The sequence below is a fragment of the Euleptes europaea genome, chromosome 16 (genome assembly GCF_029931775.1).
Source record: "Euleptes europaea isolate rEulEur1 chromosome 16, rEulEur1.hap1, whole genome shotgun sequence".
In the NCBI taxonomy this organism is placed as follows: domain Eukaryota; kingdom Metazoa; phylum Chordata; class Lepidosauria; order Squamata; family Sphaerodactylidae; genus Euleptes; species Euleptes europaea.
This window is the reverse complement of record NC_079327.1, coordinates 53,537,012-53,556,221: the sequence shown is the minus strand read 5'-3', so window position 1 is coordinate 53,556,221 and position 19,210 is coordinate 53,537,012. Positions and strand designations below refer to the sequence as shown.

The window sequence follows — 19,210 nt, the reverse complement described above, 5'->3', positions numbered from 1 at the left end:
TGCTGACGAACTGGCACCACTGATTCTCTCAGCTGATAGAAACTTGGACCAACATGTCCTATGTAGTTCACAGAGCTTGTTTCCCATAAACATAATGACAGTACATTTATTGTGCTCCCAAAATATGTACTGAAGCCCTAGCTCAGGATTGTGGCAAGCCACCATGTGGATGAGTCCTAAATTACCAAAACAAACTTCATAAACGTTTAGTGCACTGGCCCAAGATCACCCACTACCTGGCACATCCAGGAAGTTTGTTAGAGATGCTTAAACATCACTGAGTATGGAAAGTGCACTACAGCATCCCGAGCACTCCTTTAGGTAATTTACCATAATAATTATAAATGGATTTTGCCCACAGAGGATAGCAGAAAGACATCCTATTTCATTTTGCATTTCTTCATAATCATATCTGCATAAGCTCTGTCCCAGCTAAAGTATCTGTCTTCAGGTATCTGTCTCTGTCTGACTTTGTCCTTCTGGGTGGAGAGCAGATTATGGAGAATGGGGTTACCCCTACCAACCAGACCGTTAAAGAGAACTTAGAAAGCTAGTTAATAAATTTAATTTTGAAAAGCAATGCACAAGTGAAATGATGTCTTCTGTTAGCTCAACTGGACCAGTCTATAGTCATACCAATTACTAAAAAATAAAATAAAACAATGAAACCTTTAAGTTGTACAAAAACTCTTATTCATACAGGTGCCTAATGCAAAAATGAAATAAAATCAGATGTTGCATATGAGGTTGTTGGTTTCCTGAACAAATTTTAAGTTTGTGGAAAAACCAATTAGTATGTGAAAAGATAGATTAGTGAAGTGTGTTAAGTAGGAAGCAGATAAATCAAGAGTTTCTAATGAGAAAAAAATTTGAATGTATATTAGGAATTTCTAATGGAAAAAGAATTGTAAGTAATATCTAAAGGGTTCATACTTAGAAAAGAGGGTGATAGATTGATGACAGGCAACCCGTTCCTAAAAGCCGCAGCAACCAGAGATGGTGTGGCCGTGGCACAGTCGCAGAGCCTCCAATGAGATTTTGCAGCCGCTGCAAGGGAAAAAAAAGTTTTTTATTTTACAAAACCTGAAAATGGGGAGAGAGGCCCAAGGCAAACAGCGATGCTGTGCCACCAAAAAGGTGGCGTGGAACAGCATTGCGTTAGGGGGTGTTCTCAGGCCGAAAGGGGTGAGGAAGCTGCCTAACGGCAGTTCTGCCCCCCCCCCACCAGAACACCTTGGGAACACCTCTCAGGATGCAGGCGTGGGGACTTGCGCTGGGAGAATGCCGGTGGGAGGCCGCAACAGCGTCCAGGGGTGCTGCCACCACGATCCGGGATGGGCGGCGTAAGTGCCCCTATGCCGTCATCCTTGCCAGTTTGCACAGCACAAATTGCACAAATGCTGGCAGAGAGGTAGCACCACCTCCTAAGACCATTCGCCCCCCCCTTCAGGAATGCACTGTAAGTGATGTACCTAGAAATAGTACAGTTATTTAAGCTTTTGTTATTCAGCCATATTTTTAGCACTTCCTTATGAAAAGAAATAAAGCATCATGTTGGCCAATTTAGTTTGTCTCAAGCTTAAGTAACCAGATCTTCTGGAAGAAGAAAAAGCTGATAGTTTCTCTTTGTTGTAACTTTTAAAACTGCTAAGAATTGCTGAAGAGATAGACATTATAGGAGAATGTCTACTCACTGCAAAGCTAAAAAATTAGTGTTGAAAGCAATTTGACGTTTATAAGTAGAATTTCTGCTGAGTATCTAATGATTGGATCCTTAAGGAATCTTCCTTTTCTTAGGAGTTTTACAATTCCCATCTGCATCCCCTTTAGTGTGCTAATCAAAGCAAATTCATAGTGGCTGCAGCTGCTTCTCACAGCTGCTGTTCTAACTCAAAACAGGTGTCAAAGCCAGAGGTCTGACATTTGGTGGAAATGTACTATTAAACACCACCACGAAATAAATTGGCATCATACTATACTTGTGTACAAACTGCAAAGTCTACTGGGAGTTTTAATGCATCAAGTGGACATATTCCTTTTTGCCAAAGGAATTATGAAAAGTAAGTTTGAGGATGCTGCTAAAGAACTGCAGGATATACACAGAACATACTTTTAAGGTAGAATGTTCACTTATTGTCCCCAATCTACAGACCCCAATTACACTGTGTGTGTAAAGTGCTGTCAAGTCACAGCCAACTTATGGAGACCCCTTATGGGGTTTTCAAGGAAGGAGACTAGCAGAGGTGGTTTGCCAGTGCCTTCCTCTGCACAGCAACCCTGGACTTCGTTGATAGTCTCCCATTCAAATACTAACCAGGGCTGACCCTGCTTAGCTTCTGAGATCTGATGAGATCGAGCTATACCATGCTGCCTTCCCTCCCCAATCACACTGTAATCCTGTTAAAATCAATGGAACTTCAGTGGGTTGGGGGGGGCTCAAGTCACAGCTGACGTATGGCAACTCTTGGTGGGGTTTTCAAGGCAAGAGACATTCAGAGGTGGTTTGCCATTGCTTGTCTCTGTGTCACGGCCCTCAGCGTCATGACCCTTGGAGTTCTCCCATCCAAATACTTGCCAGGGTTGACCCTGCTTAGCTTCTGAGGTCTGACGAGATTAGGCTCACCTGAGCTATCCGCTCAGTGGGTTTGGGGTTGTTTTTATGAGAAGTATGTCCCTTTGATTTTAACAGGACATGCACATAACAAACTTTCTCTAGATTGTGACTGTGGAAGTTGATAAGATAGGTTTTAATGTCATGAGGATTTGGAAGAGCTTTGTGAATGGATTTTCAGAAAATATCTTCCAGTTTAACTGGGAAAATTATATTTGTCTAATTACAATTAGACATCTATGTATTAACTTCTGGAAAGTATCTGTTGGAATTTCTAGTGGAAATTGACTGCTGAAAACTATATGTGTTCTGTTATATACATATGTAGCCTTACAGCATTCAGTGGTGATTGCTTCACATATAAAAAATGTAGTTTTGAAAGAAGAAGTTTGAAAGAAGACCATTTTTTCTACGTTGAGCTCAGTAGGTGAGCTGAGCTTGATTGAAAGCTGTGGGAGATCTTTGCTATGAACACTGAACCAAAGGTTGCTTTTCTTCTTTTTTCCCACTTGATTTTAAGCTTGCAGGACCCAACATATATTTATTGTTACAGAAAAGGTAAGCAGATTTGTCCCACAGAGCTCTACATGTCAGGGCTACTGTAATAGCAGTTCAATTAAAATATGAGATTATTAATTTGATTCAAGTACACATCTGTATAGAATTCACTCACTCAGTGCGGAGTGAGAGAACAGAAATTGTGTTTATTTTGGATTCCTCAGTACATAATAGTTGTGAAGTATTCTTAAATCTCAGTTTATCAAGTAAATATGCTTTCTTGTCATCTTTCATTGAGAGATATTAGAGTAAAAACCCTGTGCACTTATTTTACTGTGAGTACTGCACAAATTTACAGACACATAAGAGAAATGTTTAAGAGCACATTTCCACCTGTTCCATTCTTTGACTGTGCTGTTAATAACTGGAGAAATTTCCTTGAAGATAAAGCAGAATGAACTCCACACTGCTACATCTCTTTTCTATTTTTTTCTTTGAAATAATGCTGTTTTGCAGAAAAGAAAATTAAAAACTGTGCTTTGACTGACTGCAGCGTTGCATTCACTATTAAGAAGCCATAGTGGGAGAGTATCATTACAAAAACAGAAATGATCTGTTTAACAGTATTTCAATAAATCTTGAAAATCGCCATGGTCTCTAAGCAAGAGAGTTGGACTGTGCTAAGATTTACAGTGCAATCCTAACCAGAGTCACTCCAGTCTAAGCACATTGATTTCAACTGATTTTGACTGGAGTACCTTTACATAGGATTGCATTGTTAATTGAACAAATGTTGGTACAACTTCGTTAGTCTACTACATCAAGGCCCTCCACTTGGCCACCCCATTGTCCCATATTCAGAAAAACAACCACATTATTCCTTGATGTGGGGCACTGTGTTTGCATATGGGTTTATCAGTCCTAGTCTGACAGAAAAGCAGCAGGACAGAAAGAATTCTTTAGATAATTTACAGTACCATCCTGTGCAGATTTCAGTGGTCTTAATCTGTAGTAACTCTACATACAATTGCATTAACACCAAAGTACTTGTACGATTTGTCCGTTCAAGATCAGGTTGTGTTTGCATATTATTCTTGTTCTTAATAGGTCGTTGAAAATGTATCAAAGTTTTTGGGTTTTCCTGAGTATAGAAAGGAACTAAGTTTGATAATTCTTAGCAGTGGCAAACAGGATATCATTAGAATCCTTCAGTATTACATTGGGAAATTTTGCACAATTATTGACTACTAAAGCAAAAGGATCAAGGTATACTAAGCTAATATACTCTATATGGACCCCATAGTCCTCTTCCCAATAAATAGGTTGATTGATAACTGTTATAAACTATCTATCTACATTTCATCCTGAAAAGAATTTGTGTGAGTATACTTGCCTTGGTGAACTACAAGGAACATTCTACACATTGTAGAACTTTTAGTTCATTTTTATTGTCTGTTCTGTATTTAGTTCCAGAATGAACACTGAAGTTCTTCTGTATTTGTGTGTGTGTGTTTTCCGTCTTTTCTTTTTGATACCTCTACTTCTATTACTAAAGGAAGAAATGCCCGTGGAAAGCCAGTAAGAGAGGTTAGTGAGTCTGATGCCCATTGCAATAGCTTCTTGTTTGCTGCATACTTTTGTCTGGCATTTACGGCGCAGCATGTGTGTTGCTAGGTACATTTCACAGGTATACTCTAATACACAATACCTCTCAACTTTCCGTGAACATAAAAGCATAGAAGTTGGAGGAATGAACTGTGCCACTTGGCCTTCTAAAAGTCATTAGGAAAGGACAACAAATATGAACTCATTGCACCTAAATTCTGTTTTTATACTTTTTTATAATCTGGCATTTACCATGACATGTTTTTGGCTACAAGTTACAAATATAATTTCTAAGAAAATGACCGAAATCTGCTTTGTTCTACTAGAAAATAGAGGGTTGAGAGGTATAAATAATATACTACTTCAGCTTACAAGTTCAGCACTGCACCAGCAGAATGTCAGTAACACCTATGAACAGTGTGCTGCTTAAAAGTATGCTGGGAAACCAATGTGGTCTAGTGAACTTTAACCCTGGGAGTTGTAGGTTTAAATCCAGCTCAGGTACAGACTGTTCTGGGAGGCTGGAGGCAAATCGTTTTTTCTCATTTTCAAACCTACATCCATAAAACAGATTTATTTATTTATTGGCATTATGCTATGTGTATTAAAGTTGTACATAGACTTTAAAGTGTCATGTAAGTTCTGTCTCATTATAGGTAGATAAAATCATTTGCATTCTTTGGAAATCAAGAGTAAAGATGCTGATAACAGATTTCCATTCATCTCTCCACTTCTAGAAGGTTAATTTTTCTGATGTTACTGGACTAGAACTATTGGATTATCTCAAGCTTTTTGCAAAGTATTTGAATGCAAAATTGTTCTTCATAGGTTAAAAGGTTTACATATGAAAGGTGATCAGCTGAATACTAATAATATAGATGATTTTAAAAGATTAAACAGATTCAGTCATTGGCTACTAGCCAAGGGAACAGCCACATTCAGAGGCAGTAAAGCCTCCGAATACAAGGAATAGATGTAAAAACAGGGAGAGGCCTTGGCCTCTATGCTCTTTGTTGGCCTTTCAGAGTAACTGGGTAGTGACTGTGTGATGCATTAGGCTGGAATAGATGAACCACTGGTCTGATCCAGCAGGGCTTTTCTTATGTTCTTGTCAGTAAAAATGAAACATTCAGGTAGTGCTCTGGGGTAGTGGCAATGCAGTGATCTTGGTTCTAACCCAAATACAGACCAATTGCCTATAAAGCCAAACAAAATAGGAAACCAGTTGCTCTTGCAGAGCCTAAAATTCTGACATTTTAAAAATTGTGCTCAGTAGGAATATAATATTTAGGAAGTTTTTCTGCACATTTAAAGCATGAACTGCTGTAATTTTAAGCATACTTACCAGGAAGTAAGTCTCATTAAACTTGGTGGCAGTTAGCAGTGAGTAAACAGTATTGTTTTATGTTTTTGTATGTGTATTTTAGCTTGGTTTTATTTTAAGGGTGTGTTTTTGTTTGGTTTTAATGTTTGTTACGAGTGTTTTTATTATGGACATTTTAAATTTATTACCTGCCTCGGTGGCCCTGACAAGGGCAGAAAGCCAGGGTGTACAATTTATAAATAAATAAACAAATACATAAATGTGTGATTGGTTATGTGTGGACTGGTAAAGGCCGGTGACTACTGAAGCAATTTGATCACCTCCTGTGAAACCAATCCTAAAATAGATTCTATCTGAATGAGCCCAAAAGTAGAAGAAGAGTTGGTTTTTATATGCCTACTTTCTCTACCGCTTAAGGAAGAATCAAACCAGCTTACAGTTGCCTTCCCTTCCCCTCCCTATAACAGACACCCTGTGAGGTAGGTGGGGCTGAGAGAGCTCTAAGACAGCTGTGACTAGCCCAAGGTCACCCAGCTAGCTTCATGCATAGGAGTGGGGAAACCAACCCAGTTCACCAGATTAGCCTCCGCCACTCATGTGGAGGAGTGGGAAATCAAACCTGGTTCTCCAGATCAGAGTCTACCACTCCAAACCACCGCTCTTAACCACTACACCACGCTGGCTCTCAAAACTAGACAACCTTTTTGGCTTTAGAAGTATTAGGGGGGAAAATAAGTACACAAATGTTGTTTTCAAATACTGAGTTGCATCCAAAGGTGCCACTGGAGGACCCCCCCCCCATTTTGCCCCCTCCAATGTTTCACAGAGTTGAATTTCAGAGCCATAGTAGACTGCAGCAGGAGTGAAGGGCAGAAGTACGGGCAACCCACAATTTTTCCATTCATTTGCCTCTAAAACAAGTCATAAATCTTGCTAAGAAACTAGTAAGGATGTCAAAAGGCAGTTCAGTTATATTAAATAATTGAAAATGAAATCTATAATATTCCTTTTATTCATAAAGCACTTCTCAAGCTAGTGTTTCAAAAAGAACCTCCTAGTTGTTATAAATAATTTGACAAACCAAGAGTTCTGGAGTTGTAGCAAGTGCTAATTATATGTGGAATGGCTAATATATTTGTTTTCATCTGTCCATTAAGGCTTGAAAATAATTTTAAAAGTCTGTCAATGAGTCATTTAGAAAGCAGAGTCCTAAACAGGTCTCCTTGGAATCCGACTCAAGTCTATTCAGTGTGGTTTAATCAAAGGAAAGAATGGCACTGTTATATAACTAAACAGGTAAATGTAAAATATGGTTAATGGGCACAGCTAAAGAACACGTCCCTGTGTGTATTTTGTCTGCATTGCATCGATCCACACTTATCTTCAAACCAGCAGGATGGACCTTTGTAAAATGACTGTAATACTTCGGTGGAAAATGCTGATATTGAATCAAAGCTAACAAAAATTTCAAATAGATTAGAAATGGAAAGAGACTGAATACCTGTGAAGCGAGTGGAAACCATTGATTATTTGAGGGAACATAGCAGTCTTCAAGTAAAATGTCTTAGTTCTTTGTGCCACATTAACCTTATCTGCTATTTCGATCATATTGCATACAATCTTTTTCATAGTTTTTGTACATTCCCACGCATGGGTCCTTCAGCCTCAGAACAATCAGAGAGACAGATTTTTCTACATGAAGAATATAGATTAATGGATATACTTTGAAAACCATGCGAGTATTGGAAGCTATGGTATAGGGTAACTTCCAAATGGGTAAAATGACAGTACAACAGTCATGCAGTTTTCAACATATTGTGCGTTATTTTCCTACATGGTATATATCCTACTGCCACACTGGAGAGAAGACTTTGAATGAAGATATGCTAAACTGTACAGCATGTGTGTATAAACCGAACCTGGTTCACAAGATTATTGGAGTCAACAGCACTGATGACAAGTGATGCCACCTGAGGTCACTGTTTCTGCCCACTGTCTCTGCATGAAGCACCTAATGCTCGCTCCTTCCTTCCTTCCTTCCTTCCTTCCTTCCTTCCTTCCTTCCTTCCTTCCTTCCTTCCTTCCTTCCTTCCTTCCTTCCTTCCTTCCTTCCTTCCTTCCTTCCTTCCTTCCTTCCTTCATGTTTCTTTAAACATAAAGCCAAACTGTGGGAGTGAGGAGGGCAGGAGTAGGGGTTGCTCTGGTGCAGGCACAGACATGGGGGCAGAAGCAGCAGAGAAGCCTCCTCCCCAGAGGCTGCATGTAAATAAGCTGGGCTGGGTGATACAGGCAGAGGTGTTAACTTTTGCCTTTTCTAAAATTGCTGGGAAGCCTCAATTAACTGAGGATTAACTAATTGAGGTTGCTGGGAGAGGTTGCCTGAGGGAGAGTGGGTGCTTAAAGCCTGATTGCTACCTTCTAAAGAGGGTTTTTTAAATTGGTGCTGGGTGGAGCTTGTGTGAGAGAGGCGGAGGCTGTGAGCATTTAAATTGCAAAGGCTCCTCCTCACCAGAGGCCCTTGCCCTGTGGCTCTTAGCCTGGGGATCGTGACTGGGGATCCTATAGGGTGGGAGGAAAATCCTGTTATCAGGGCAGAGGTGATCTGTGCACCCTTTAGGAGTACCGAGCGACTTAAGCATCTATGTGAGTTAGCAGCAGGGCAAGGAAGCTACAGCGATCAGTTCTTATTCGGTACAGGAAGAGTGCAGGGTATAAAAGGCAAGTCGCTTCATTCCAGGGTTAAAACACCAATAAATAAATAATGGTTATGAAGATAGGAAGCCAACGGGTTGAGGGGCTATCCAGTGTGCTGCATAGAGTGTCACATGTATGACTATCTGCCTGCTGGACAGAAGTGGGTGTGTGCTCGGTGCAGGGAGCTCCTGGCTTTCAGGGAGCGAGTTCACTCCCTTGAGACCAAGGTAGCTCAACTGGAGGAGCTGGGACAGGCAGAGAGAGAGGTGGGTAAGGACTCCAGGGATGCAATAGTTGCATTCCAGTCCCAGGGTGATGGCAACCTTCCAGTCACGGATGATGGAGCCCTTGGGGAAGGAGGTCATCTCACTGAGGTAAGGGGATGTGGGACTTTAGAAGGGACCCCTTCCTTGGTAGATGAACAGATATCCTCTCGTACCAAGGATATGCCTCTGAGGGGAGGGGGGCTTCTTGTAGTGGGAGATTCAATCCTTAGGAATGTAGATAGCTGGGTTTCTGGTGCGTGCATGGACCACATGGTAACTTGCCTGCCTGGTGTGAAGGTAGCGGACATTACCCGTCATATAGGTAGTCTTGTAGATAGTGCTGGGGAGGAGCCAGTGGTTGTGTTGCATGTTGGCACCAATGATGTGGGGAAGTATAGTCCAGAGATCTTGGAATCCAAATTTAGGTTGTTAGGCAGGAGATTAGGAAGCTTTCTCAGAAATGCTACCTGTTCCACGCGCAGGACTAGCTAGGCAGGCACAGTTGGGGAGTCTCAATGCATGGATGAGATGATGGTGCAGAGAGGAGGGCTTTAGATTTGTTTGGAACTGGGCAACATTTTGGGATAAGCCGGGCCTATACAAAAGAGATGGGCTCCACTTGATCCAGGATGGAAACAGACTGCTGGCACGTAACATAAAAAAGGAGGTAGAGAAGCTTTTAAACTGAACTTGGGGGGAAAGCCGACAGGAGGTGAGAAGCATCTGTTTGGGCAGACTCAATGCACATAGACAAAGGGGAAATTGCTTCTGATTGCTCACATGGGAATGGCATAGACAAGAAAGGGGATGGTAAAAAAAAAACCACTTAAGGATGCCCAAGGGCACATGCCAGGCAAGTCAAAAGAGAGTGACAGTATGGAGGTGTTTCTATGCTAATGCTAGAAGCCTCCAAGCAAAAATGGGGAAGATAGAATGCATGGTTTTAAAATTTACGGGGAAACATAGATATAGTGAGCATTACAGAAACCTGGTGGAGGGGAGAGAACCAGTGGGATACAGTCATCCCTGATTACAAACTATACAGAAATGACTGGGAAGGGCGCATTGGAGGGGGTGTTGCTATGTATATCAAGGAACACATAGTGTCTAATAAACTAGAAACCATAAAAAGGGCAGACTCATCCACAGAATTCTTATGGGTGATGATTCCGGGCCCCAAAGGAGATTTAGTACTGGGGACGTTCTGTCGGCCCCCTGACCAAAAGGCTCAGGATGATCTTGAGATGGAGAATGAAATCAGGGAAGCAAGTACAGGTGATGTAGTAATAATGGGAGACTTTAACTACCCTCATATTGACTGGATAAATGTATGCTCCAGTCAAGCCAAGGAAATAAAATTTTTCAGACATCCTAAATGACTGTGCCCTTGAACAGTTGATTGTAGACCCAACCAGAGGGGAGGTGATCCTGGACTAAATACTCTGTGGAGCTGCCAGTTACTTAGTGCGGGATGTGGATGTAGTTGAGCCAGTTGTCAATAGTGACCACAATGGCATCAACTTTAATTTATATGTAAGTGGGAAAGTGCCTGGGAAATCTCACACAATTGCCTTTGACTTTAAAAGAGGGAACTTCTCTAAAATGAGAAACCTGGTAAAGAGGAAGTTGAAAGGAACAGTTAGGAGGGTTAAATCTCTGGAAAAGGCTTGGGAGTTACTCAAGTCCACATTACTAGAGGCACAGCTAGATTGTATACTGCAGGTCAGGAAAGGTGGTAATAAGTCCAAGAGGTCACCACCATGGCTAACAGGTAAGGTGAAGAAAGCAATTAGAGAAAAAAAAAAGATTCCTTCAGAGCCTGAAAGGATTGCCCAAACGAGGCAAACAAAAAAACAAACACAAACTTGCACAAAGGAAATGCAAGCAAACAATTAGAGATGCAACAAAAAAAAGATTTTGAGGGGCATATCACTAAACACATCAAAACAAACAATAAGAAATTCTTTAAGTGTCTTAGGAGTAAGAAACCAGCTAGGGAAGCATTTGGACCATTTGATGACAATGGAAGTAAAGGAACACTAAGGGAGGATAAAGTGGTTGCTGAGAAACTAAATGAATTCTTCTCATCTGTCTTCACTGTTGAAGATATAGGGCAGATTCCTTCTGAACAGAGATTTTGGAGAGGGGAAAATGAGGAACTGGGGGAAATAATGATAACAAGGCAGGAAGTCTTAGAACATCTAGACAAACTGCAAACTAACAAGTCACAGGGACCAGACAGTATTCATCCTAGAGTTCTTCAAGAACTCAAATGGGAAATTGCTCAACTCCTAACAAAAATATGTAACATGTCCCTTCGATCAACTTCTGTACCAGAGGACTGGAGAATGGCCAATGTAACACCCATTTATAAAAAAGGTACCGGGGGGACCCAGGAAATTACAGGCTAGTTAGCTTAATGTCTATTCCAGGTAAATTGATGGAAAACATTATTAAAGATAGAATTGTCAAGCATATAGAAGGGCAAGGCCTGCTGAGCAAAACCCAACATGGCTTCTGTAAGGGTAGGTCCTGTCTCACTAATCTATTAGAGTTTTTTGAAAGCATCAATAAGCATGTGGACAGGAATGAGCCTGTAGACATTGTGTATTTGGATTTCCAAAAGGCTTTTGACAAAGTCCCCCACCAAAGACTGCTAAGCAAACTTCATAGTCATGGGATAAGAGGACAAGTCCTCTTATGGACTGAGAGCTGGCTGAAAAATAGGAAGAAGAGAGTAGGAATCAATGGTCAGTTCTCACAATGAAGGCATGTGAGCAGTGGGGTCCCTCAAGGATCTGTGTTGGGACCGGTGCTTTTCAACTTGTTCATCAACGACCTGGAGTTGGGGTTAAACAGTGAAGTAGCCAAGTTTGCAGATGACACCAAATTATTTAGGGTGGTTAAAACAAAATCGGACTGTGAAGAGCTTCAGGAGGATCTCTGCATACTGGAAGAATGGGCATTAAAATGGCAAATGAGATTCAATGTGAGTAAGTGTAAAGTGATGCATATTGGGACAAAAAATCCCAACTTCACATATACACTGATGGGCTCTGTGCTGGCAGTGACAGACCAAGAAAGGGATCTTGGGGTGGTAGTGGATAGCTCAATGAAGATGTCAACCCAGTGTGCGGCTGCTGTAAAAAAGGCAAATTCCATGCTGGCCTTAATTAGACGAGGAATAGAGAATAAAACTGCTGATATCATACTGCCCTTGTACAAATCTATGGTGAGACCATACTTGGAATACTGTGTACAGTTCTGGTCACCACAACTAAAAAAGGATATCACAGAGCTTGAGAAGGTGCAGAAAAGAGCAACCAAAATGGTTAGGGGACTAGAGCAACTGTCCTATGGGGAGCCGTTAAGACACTTAGGGCTGTTTGGCTTGGAAAGAAGGCGGCTGAGGGGAGACATGAAAGAGGTCTATAAAATTATGCATGGTTTGGAGAGAGTGGACAGGGAGAAGTTTTTCTCCCTCTCCCATAATACTAGAACACGGGGTCATCTGCTAAAGCTGGAGGGTGAGAGATTCAAAACAGATAAAAGGAAGTATTTTTTCACACAACGCATAGTTAAATTGTGGAACTCCCTGCCCCAGGATGTGGTGATGGCTGCCAGCTTGGAGGGCTTTAAGAGGGGAGTGGACATATTTATGGAGGAGAGGGGTATTCATGGCTGTTAGAATGGATACTAGTCATACTGCATACCTATTCTCTCTAGTATCAGAGGAGCGGGCCTATTATTTTGGGTGCGGTGGAACACAGGCAGGATGGTGCTGCTTGTGGGCTTCCTCGAGGCACCTGGTTGGCCACTGTGTGAACAGACTGCTGGACTTGATGGGCCTTGGTCTGATCCAGCAGGGTCTTTCTTATGTTCTTATGATCTCTACAAACTGGAAGAATGGGCATTAAAATAGCAAATGAGATTTAATGTGAGCAAGTGTAAAGTGATGCATATTGGGGCAAAAAATCCCAACTTCACATATACACTGATGGGATCTGTGCTGGCAGCGAAAGACCAAGAAAGGGATCTTGGGGTGGTAGTGAATAGCTCAATGAAGATGTCAACCCAGTGTGCGGCTGCTGTAAAAAAGGCAAATTCCATGCTGGCCATAATTAGACGAATTGAGAATAAAACTACTGATATCATACTGCCCTTGCACAAATCTATGGTGAGACCACACTTGGAATACTGTGTACAGTTCTGGTCACCACACCTAAAAAAGGATATTACAGAGCTTGAGAAGGTGCAGAAAAGAGCAACCAAAATTATCAAGGGACTAGAGCAACTGCCCGGTTAAAAAGGTACGGTTAAAATGCTTAGGGCTGTTTAGCCTGGAAAGAAGGTGGTTAAGGGGAGACATGATGTATGTGTATGTTAAGGGCTGTCAAGTCGCTTCCGACTCATGGCAACCCTATGAATCAATATCCTCCAAAAACTCCTATCTTTGACAGCCTTGCAAATTGAGGGCTTTGGCTTCCTTTATTGAGTCAATCCATCTCTTGTTGGGTCTTCCTCTTTTCCAGCTGCCCTCAACTTTTCCTAGCATGACTGTCTTTTCCAGTGACTCTTGCCTTCTCATAATGTGACCAAAATACTATAGCCTCAGTTTAGTCATTTTAGCTTCTAGGGTCAGTTCAGGCTTGATTTGATCTATAAACCACTGATTTTTTTTTGGGCGGTCCATGGTATCCGTAACACTCTCCTCCAACACCACATTTCAAAGGAGTCTACTTTCTTCCTGTCATGAGACATGATAGAGGTCTATAAAAATTATGCATGGTTTGGAGAGAGAGGACAGGGAGAAGCTTTTTTCCCTCTCTCATAATACTAGAACTCAGGGTCATCTGCTGAAGCTGGAGGGTGAGAGATTCAAAACCGATATTTCTTTACACAACACACAACACATTTCTTTACTTTGTGGAACTCCCTGCCCCAGGATGTGGTGATGGCTGCCAACTTGGAAGGCTTTAAGAGGGGAGTGGACATGTTCATGGAAGAGAGGAATAGTCATGGTTACTAGTAAAAATGGATACTAGTCGTGGTGCATACCTATTGTCTCCAGGATCAGAGGAGCATGCCAAATATTTTAGGTGCTGTGAAACATTTTGGACATGGGAGATAAAATTTACCTCTTCACAAAATATTAAAGAGAATTGGTACAAGATGTTCTTTAGATGTTCTTTCTCCCAAGGATCTTAAGATGTACAACACAGTCCAGGCCAAATGCTGGAAATGTTCTGTTGTGGAAGGAACTTTTTATCATCAGTGGTGGACTTGTCACAAAAGCCAAAAATACTGGCAAATGATACACTCAGAACTCCAGAAAATGCTTTGGGAGAATTATGAGCTAGACCCCAAATATATGCTGTTAGGAATGTTCCCCTCTCAGTTAAACTCCATGTACAAAGAGCTCTATCAATATGCAACTTCAGCTGTCAGAATTGTGTACGCTAAACACTGGAAATCCAACACAATTCCGGATATTACAGAGTGAACCAACAAACTCCTAGACTTTGCCTTGATGGCTAAATTGACGCAACTGGTCAATCAGAAACCAATAAAAGAAATTTGAGTTAAAATGGCAGCCTTTTAATGATTATTATTTAAACAGTACATAAATAATCCAAAATATTAGAAAGTATTTGCAGTGAGAATTCGTACTGATATATAAAAAGTAGGTATGTTTAGATATTTGATAGATTCCAAGCTGTCCTATGGTGAAAGAGTAAGGATTGAATTTATTTTTCCTTTTTAATTCAAATTTTGTTAAAGCTCGGAGGATAAAGTATGTTCTATTTTGCTTTCCCCCTTTCCTTTTTCTGTATCCTCAATTTATAAAACATTTTTTTAAATAACACCTCTTTCAAACAGTTAGTGAGAACATATTACTTGTGAAATGTGCCAATTTAACACAAAATATTTGCATGCTGCATCAACAGAAAGAGACTGCACTAGTCTCCACCTAATTATTAAATGGTTATCACCCCTATTCTGGTCAATTGATCTCCAAGGGAAAGATTCGTAGACTAATTCATAATCCTTCTGCCTGTGTAAATTAATTCTTAGTCTGGGTATAGTAACGTGTAGGGATTCAGCAGAAACTGGAACATGATGATCAGCCTTGAGTTTTGGTCATAGAATCATAGATAATAGAATCATAAAGTTGGAAGGGACTACCAGGGTCATCTAGTCCAACCCCCTGCCCAATGCAAGAAATTAACAACTACCTCCCCCCCACATCCCCAGTGACCCCAACCCTCCCCCCACCATGCAGGATCCCACAATCAAAGCACTCCCGACAGATGGCCATCCAGCCTCTGCTTAAAGACCTCCACCACCCTCCGACGCAGTGCATTCCACCATTGAACAGCCCTCACCGTATTCTGAAGATTCGTTTTAGTGGTTTATTCTATTTTTAATGGTTTTAGTGGTTTATTCTCTTCTATTTTAGTGACGCCATTAATATATTGGTAATAACATCAGAATCCTTACCTGGCATAGGGGTGTGCACATCAAGCATTTGATGCTTTACCCTGATTTTTGGGACTTATTTTTCAGGGTTCTTTTCAGATTCCAAAAATTCGGGACCATTTTAGCAATAGCCCCTCATTCACCACCACCTCCAGAGGCAGCAGTAGCAGAGAGGGAGAGGAAGCTGGTCTCGCCATAACAGCTGTTTGGCAGCATCTCCCTTCCTTTAAATTTTAAAGGGGCATTATTTTCTATGGGAAGACCTGGCCTTCAAAATCGTAGAAAATAATGGCCCTTTACATTTTAAAGGACTGGAGACACCAGCTAACAGCTGTCCAGGTCGACCTGGGCTCATTATCCATAGGAAATAATCCATAGGAAATCTCTTCCTGATCAGCTGTTAGTTATCTCCAGTCCCTTTAAATTTTAAAGTGCAATTATTTTCTATGGAGGTAGTTCTGATCTCTGATTTCAGATGCCAGCTGTTCCCTTTAAAATTTAAAGAGAAGGAGGTGCAGAGTAACAGCTGTTTGATGTACCAGCTTCTTCTTTTCTTCTCTCTCTCCCTCTCTCTCACCCCCCCCCCACCATGAAACCTTCCCAAAATATCAGAAAATAGATTTTCATTACTCCTGGAATTTGGGAGTATTTGGGGTCATTTTGGATATCTTGAGCCAATCCAAAACAGCTAATTTCTGGCTCAGGTATTAGCATCCTTACCTATCCTAGTCTTACCTATTCACAGTCCAACTTAAAATTAGAGAAGGCCATGTCATAACCAGTGCCAGCTGTTAATAGGGCGGGAGCGAGACACTGTTGACTTGAAAGATTTACCATGTAGTAATGACAGCTCAAAAATATGAGCATATCCAGTTCCCACTTTAGCACACTAGCACTAAACTAGTAATATAGGATATGTTATAGAAAAGAACAGGTATGAAGTTGGTACAACAAATCTTGTATCAATACCATTTGTGTTTCTTATATGGTTGATAACAAAGTCTCAGTAGTATCTGTTGGCCTTGCAGTCACTCCCATCTTCATCAGGTGACCAGAGTAATGTCAAAGTCACAGGAGATCAACACACAAAACATGCATTTGACTTAATACAAATCTCTATACATGCACCCCCAAACAGCTTGTTCATGCTTTTTGAGTGCCTGGTCATGCTTTTCCATAGTTCGTCCACCTCTCTTTTTGGATTTTCCTTTCTGGTTGCAAATAAAATAACACCAAGTAAAAAAAACAACACTAAAAGATTTTTAATGACTAACCGTGCAAAGAATATTACTGCAAAACAACAGTCTTACATGCTCAGCTTTTCTTTCCCATTTGACAATGGCATGCATGTAAACCAAATTCCTTTAATCAGTAACTATTTTAGGAGAGCTAGAGACAAGTCCAGTGGCACCTTAAAGACCAACAAGACTTCCAGGGTTTGAGCTTTTGAGAGCCAAAGCATCCTTCATCAGATATTTCTTCAGATACAGTATTTTAAGATATGCTGTGAATGTATGTAAGGTAGTTTAACATTCATTTTGGTAGCCAGTGGAGGTTTTGCTCAGTACATTACTCTCATTAGCATCAGTTAGCATTCTGGCAGGTTCCCCAGTCAAGCTGTGTGGTTGATTATGATTGAACAGGTTAGCTGTTATACACTTTAATTGATTCATTTACAAATATTTGTGTACCAAATTCTTTCATGTTCATGTTTGATTTTGGAGTTTCTGCCCAGGGTTTTCATGCATGTGCCTTTGAAACTGATTTGCCGTCTGTCATTTTAAAACTCAGTGTGGTGCTGGCTAACCTCTTTGCAAGTTACACTCAGTTTTACTAGCGGTTGTGCAGTGTCAAAGGACCCAAAATGGTTTGACGGTTGCCTTTGCATGGGAAATGCATCTTGCTTTACCTCAAGACATCTAATTGTTGATGTAAGCTTTCTATAACATGTGTGGTGATAATCTCTATAGCTAGACACAGTGCAGTTTCATTCTCTTCTTTTCTTTTGTTTTACAGGCCACAATGTAGGCAGCCTTTTCCACATGGCAGATGACTTGGGCCGAGCAATGGAAACCTTAGTTACAGTGATGACTGATGACAAGGTGTTAGAATAGCAAGATGCGTTTTACAACTTCAGGCGTCCCTGCATGGTTTTTATAATATTCATATGACAAAGGATTAGATTATAAGAGTTTACAAGAAAACAAATCTATATTTTTGTGAAGGGTAGTGGTACTATACTGTAGATTTCAGTAGTTTCTTAAGTCTGTTATTGTTTTGTTAACAATGGCAGGTTTTACACATCTATGCAATTGTACAAAAAATACATGTAAGATCTTGATAGCTAAATTACTTGCCATTTCTTTATATGGAACGCATTTTGGGTTGTTTAAAAATTTATAACAATTATAAAAAAAAGATTGTAAACGAAGTGTGCTTTATTAAAAAGTTGTTTATATAAATCCCTTTAAAAAAAGAAAAAAATTGAGGCAGTGCATTTGTTTAGCATCACTTTAGCTCTGTAATTGTATCAGATAGTCATGTTCTGTGTTCTTTTCCTTATATAACAAAGAGGGAGTTTGTGCCACACCAAAACAATTAACTGACATTTCTCATTATTTGTATCTGACTAGCAACTAGCTTTTTTAAAAAAAAGTCTTGTCCTGAACTTCCAGTTGAGGTCACTTTTCCACCTCCTTCCAAGTAGAATGAAATCTTATTGGAATTATCCAGCTAGTTGGCAATAATACGAAAGAGCACATTACATGACAATGCTATCTTCAGAGCTTGCAAAAATAAAGACAAATCAAATCAGTATTCTATGCTCCTGCTGTTTCCTCCACTGCTACGAACCCAAATTTTGTTAATAAATACAAAATAGGAATTGCCTTACCGGATTATTTCTTTGGACTTTAATGTCCGGTATCTGCCTCTGGCACTGGCCAGCACCTTAATGCTTCAAAAAAGAAGCCCAGTTTGCTTTCATGCCCTGTAATGCCATCCTTGAGACAGACCCTGCATCTCTGCATGTGAGGCTTGAAAAAGTATCTTTCTAACTATAGGCTTCCAGCCTGAAGTATGAGTTTGATTAGTCATTACTGTTATTTAGATTTTATAACAGTGTTATTAAGCATTGAAAATTGTCCAATCTCTTAAAAACAAAACAAAAAACCATTATAAATCTGCCTTGTTGCAAATTCCAAGGAGCCCCAGCATTGCAATTAAGCAACAGGAAACAGTGTGGAGCAATTCTTTTGGCTCCTGTCCATTGTGGAGCTGAAAGTAGCCACACTGCTTCATGAGTTGGTCATCCAAGGCGACAGTCCCCAGAAACTTTTTGCATCCTGTCTCTTTCTATAAGTAATATCGCACAATTAACAATGACTCAGGAGAGGAATAACAGAAAATAGATGTTCAATAACAGCTCCTCAGGTTTATTACTCTAAAATTTTGAGGTGCTGTTAACAAAAGCTTTACCATTTCATTTCCTTCCATCAGCCTTTAATTCCACGGACACACAATAGAATTTCACCATCTAATTCACATTAATACTTTGCAAGAATAAAATCTGTTACCTCTTCTTGTACGAAGTGTAATTAAACTTGGAGGAAAAAATTATTTTATTTTTAATGCTAGTTATTTCTACCTCACTTTGGTTTTGTGGTGTTCCTGACAATTATGTACAGAAGATATTACATCATCACCACTTGTCCATTGTGTGAACAGATCTTA

General features: G+C 40.4%; 1 protein-coding gene across 2 annotated transcripts in view; it reads left to right on the top strand.

Moving 5' to 3' along the window:
- The window catches only part of DMD (dystrophin), a 1,354,185-nt gene extending 1,335,694 nt beyond the window's left edge, over positions 1-18,491 (top strand). For both annotated transcript variants that reach the window (XM_056862020.1, XM_056862019.1), the window contains one exon: positions 17,495-18,491. In XM_056862020.1, coding sequence (XP_056717998.1) covers positions 17,495-17,592 — 98 coding nt within the window. In that variant the 3' untranslated portion in view covers positions 17,593-18,491. The remainder of the gene's footprint in view (positions 1-17,494) is intronic.
- The last annotated feature ends 719 nt before the right edge of the window (positions 18,492-19,210 follow it).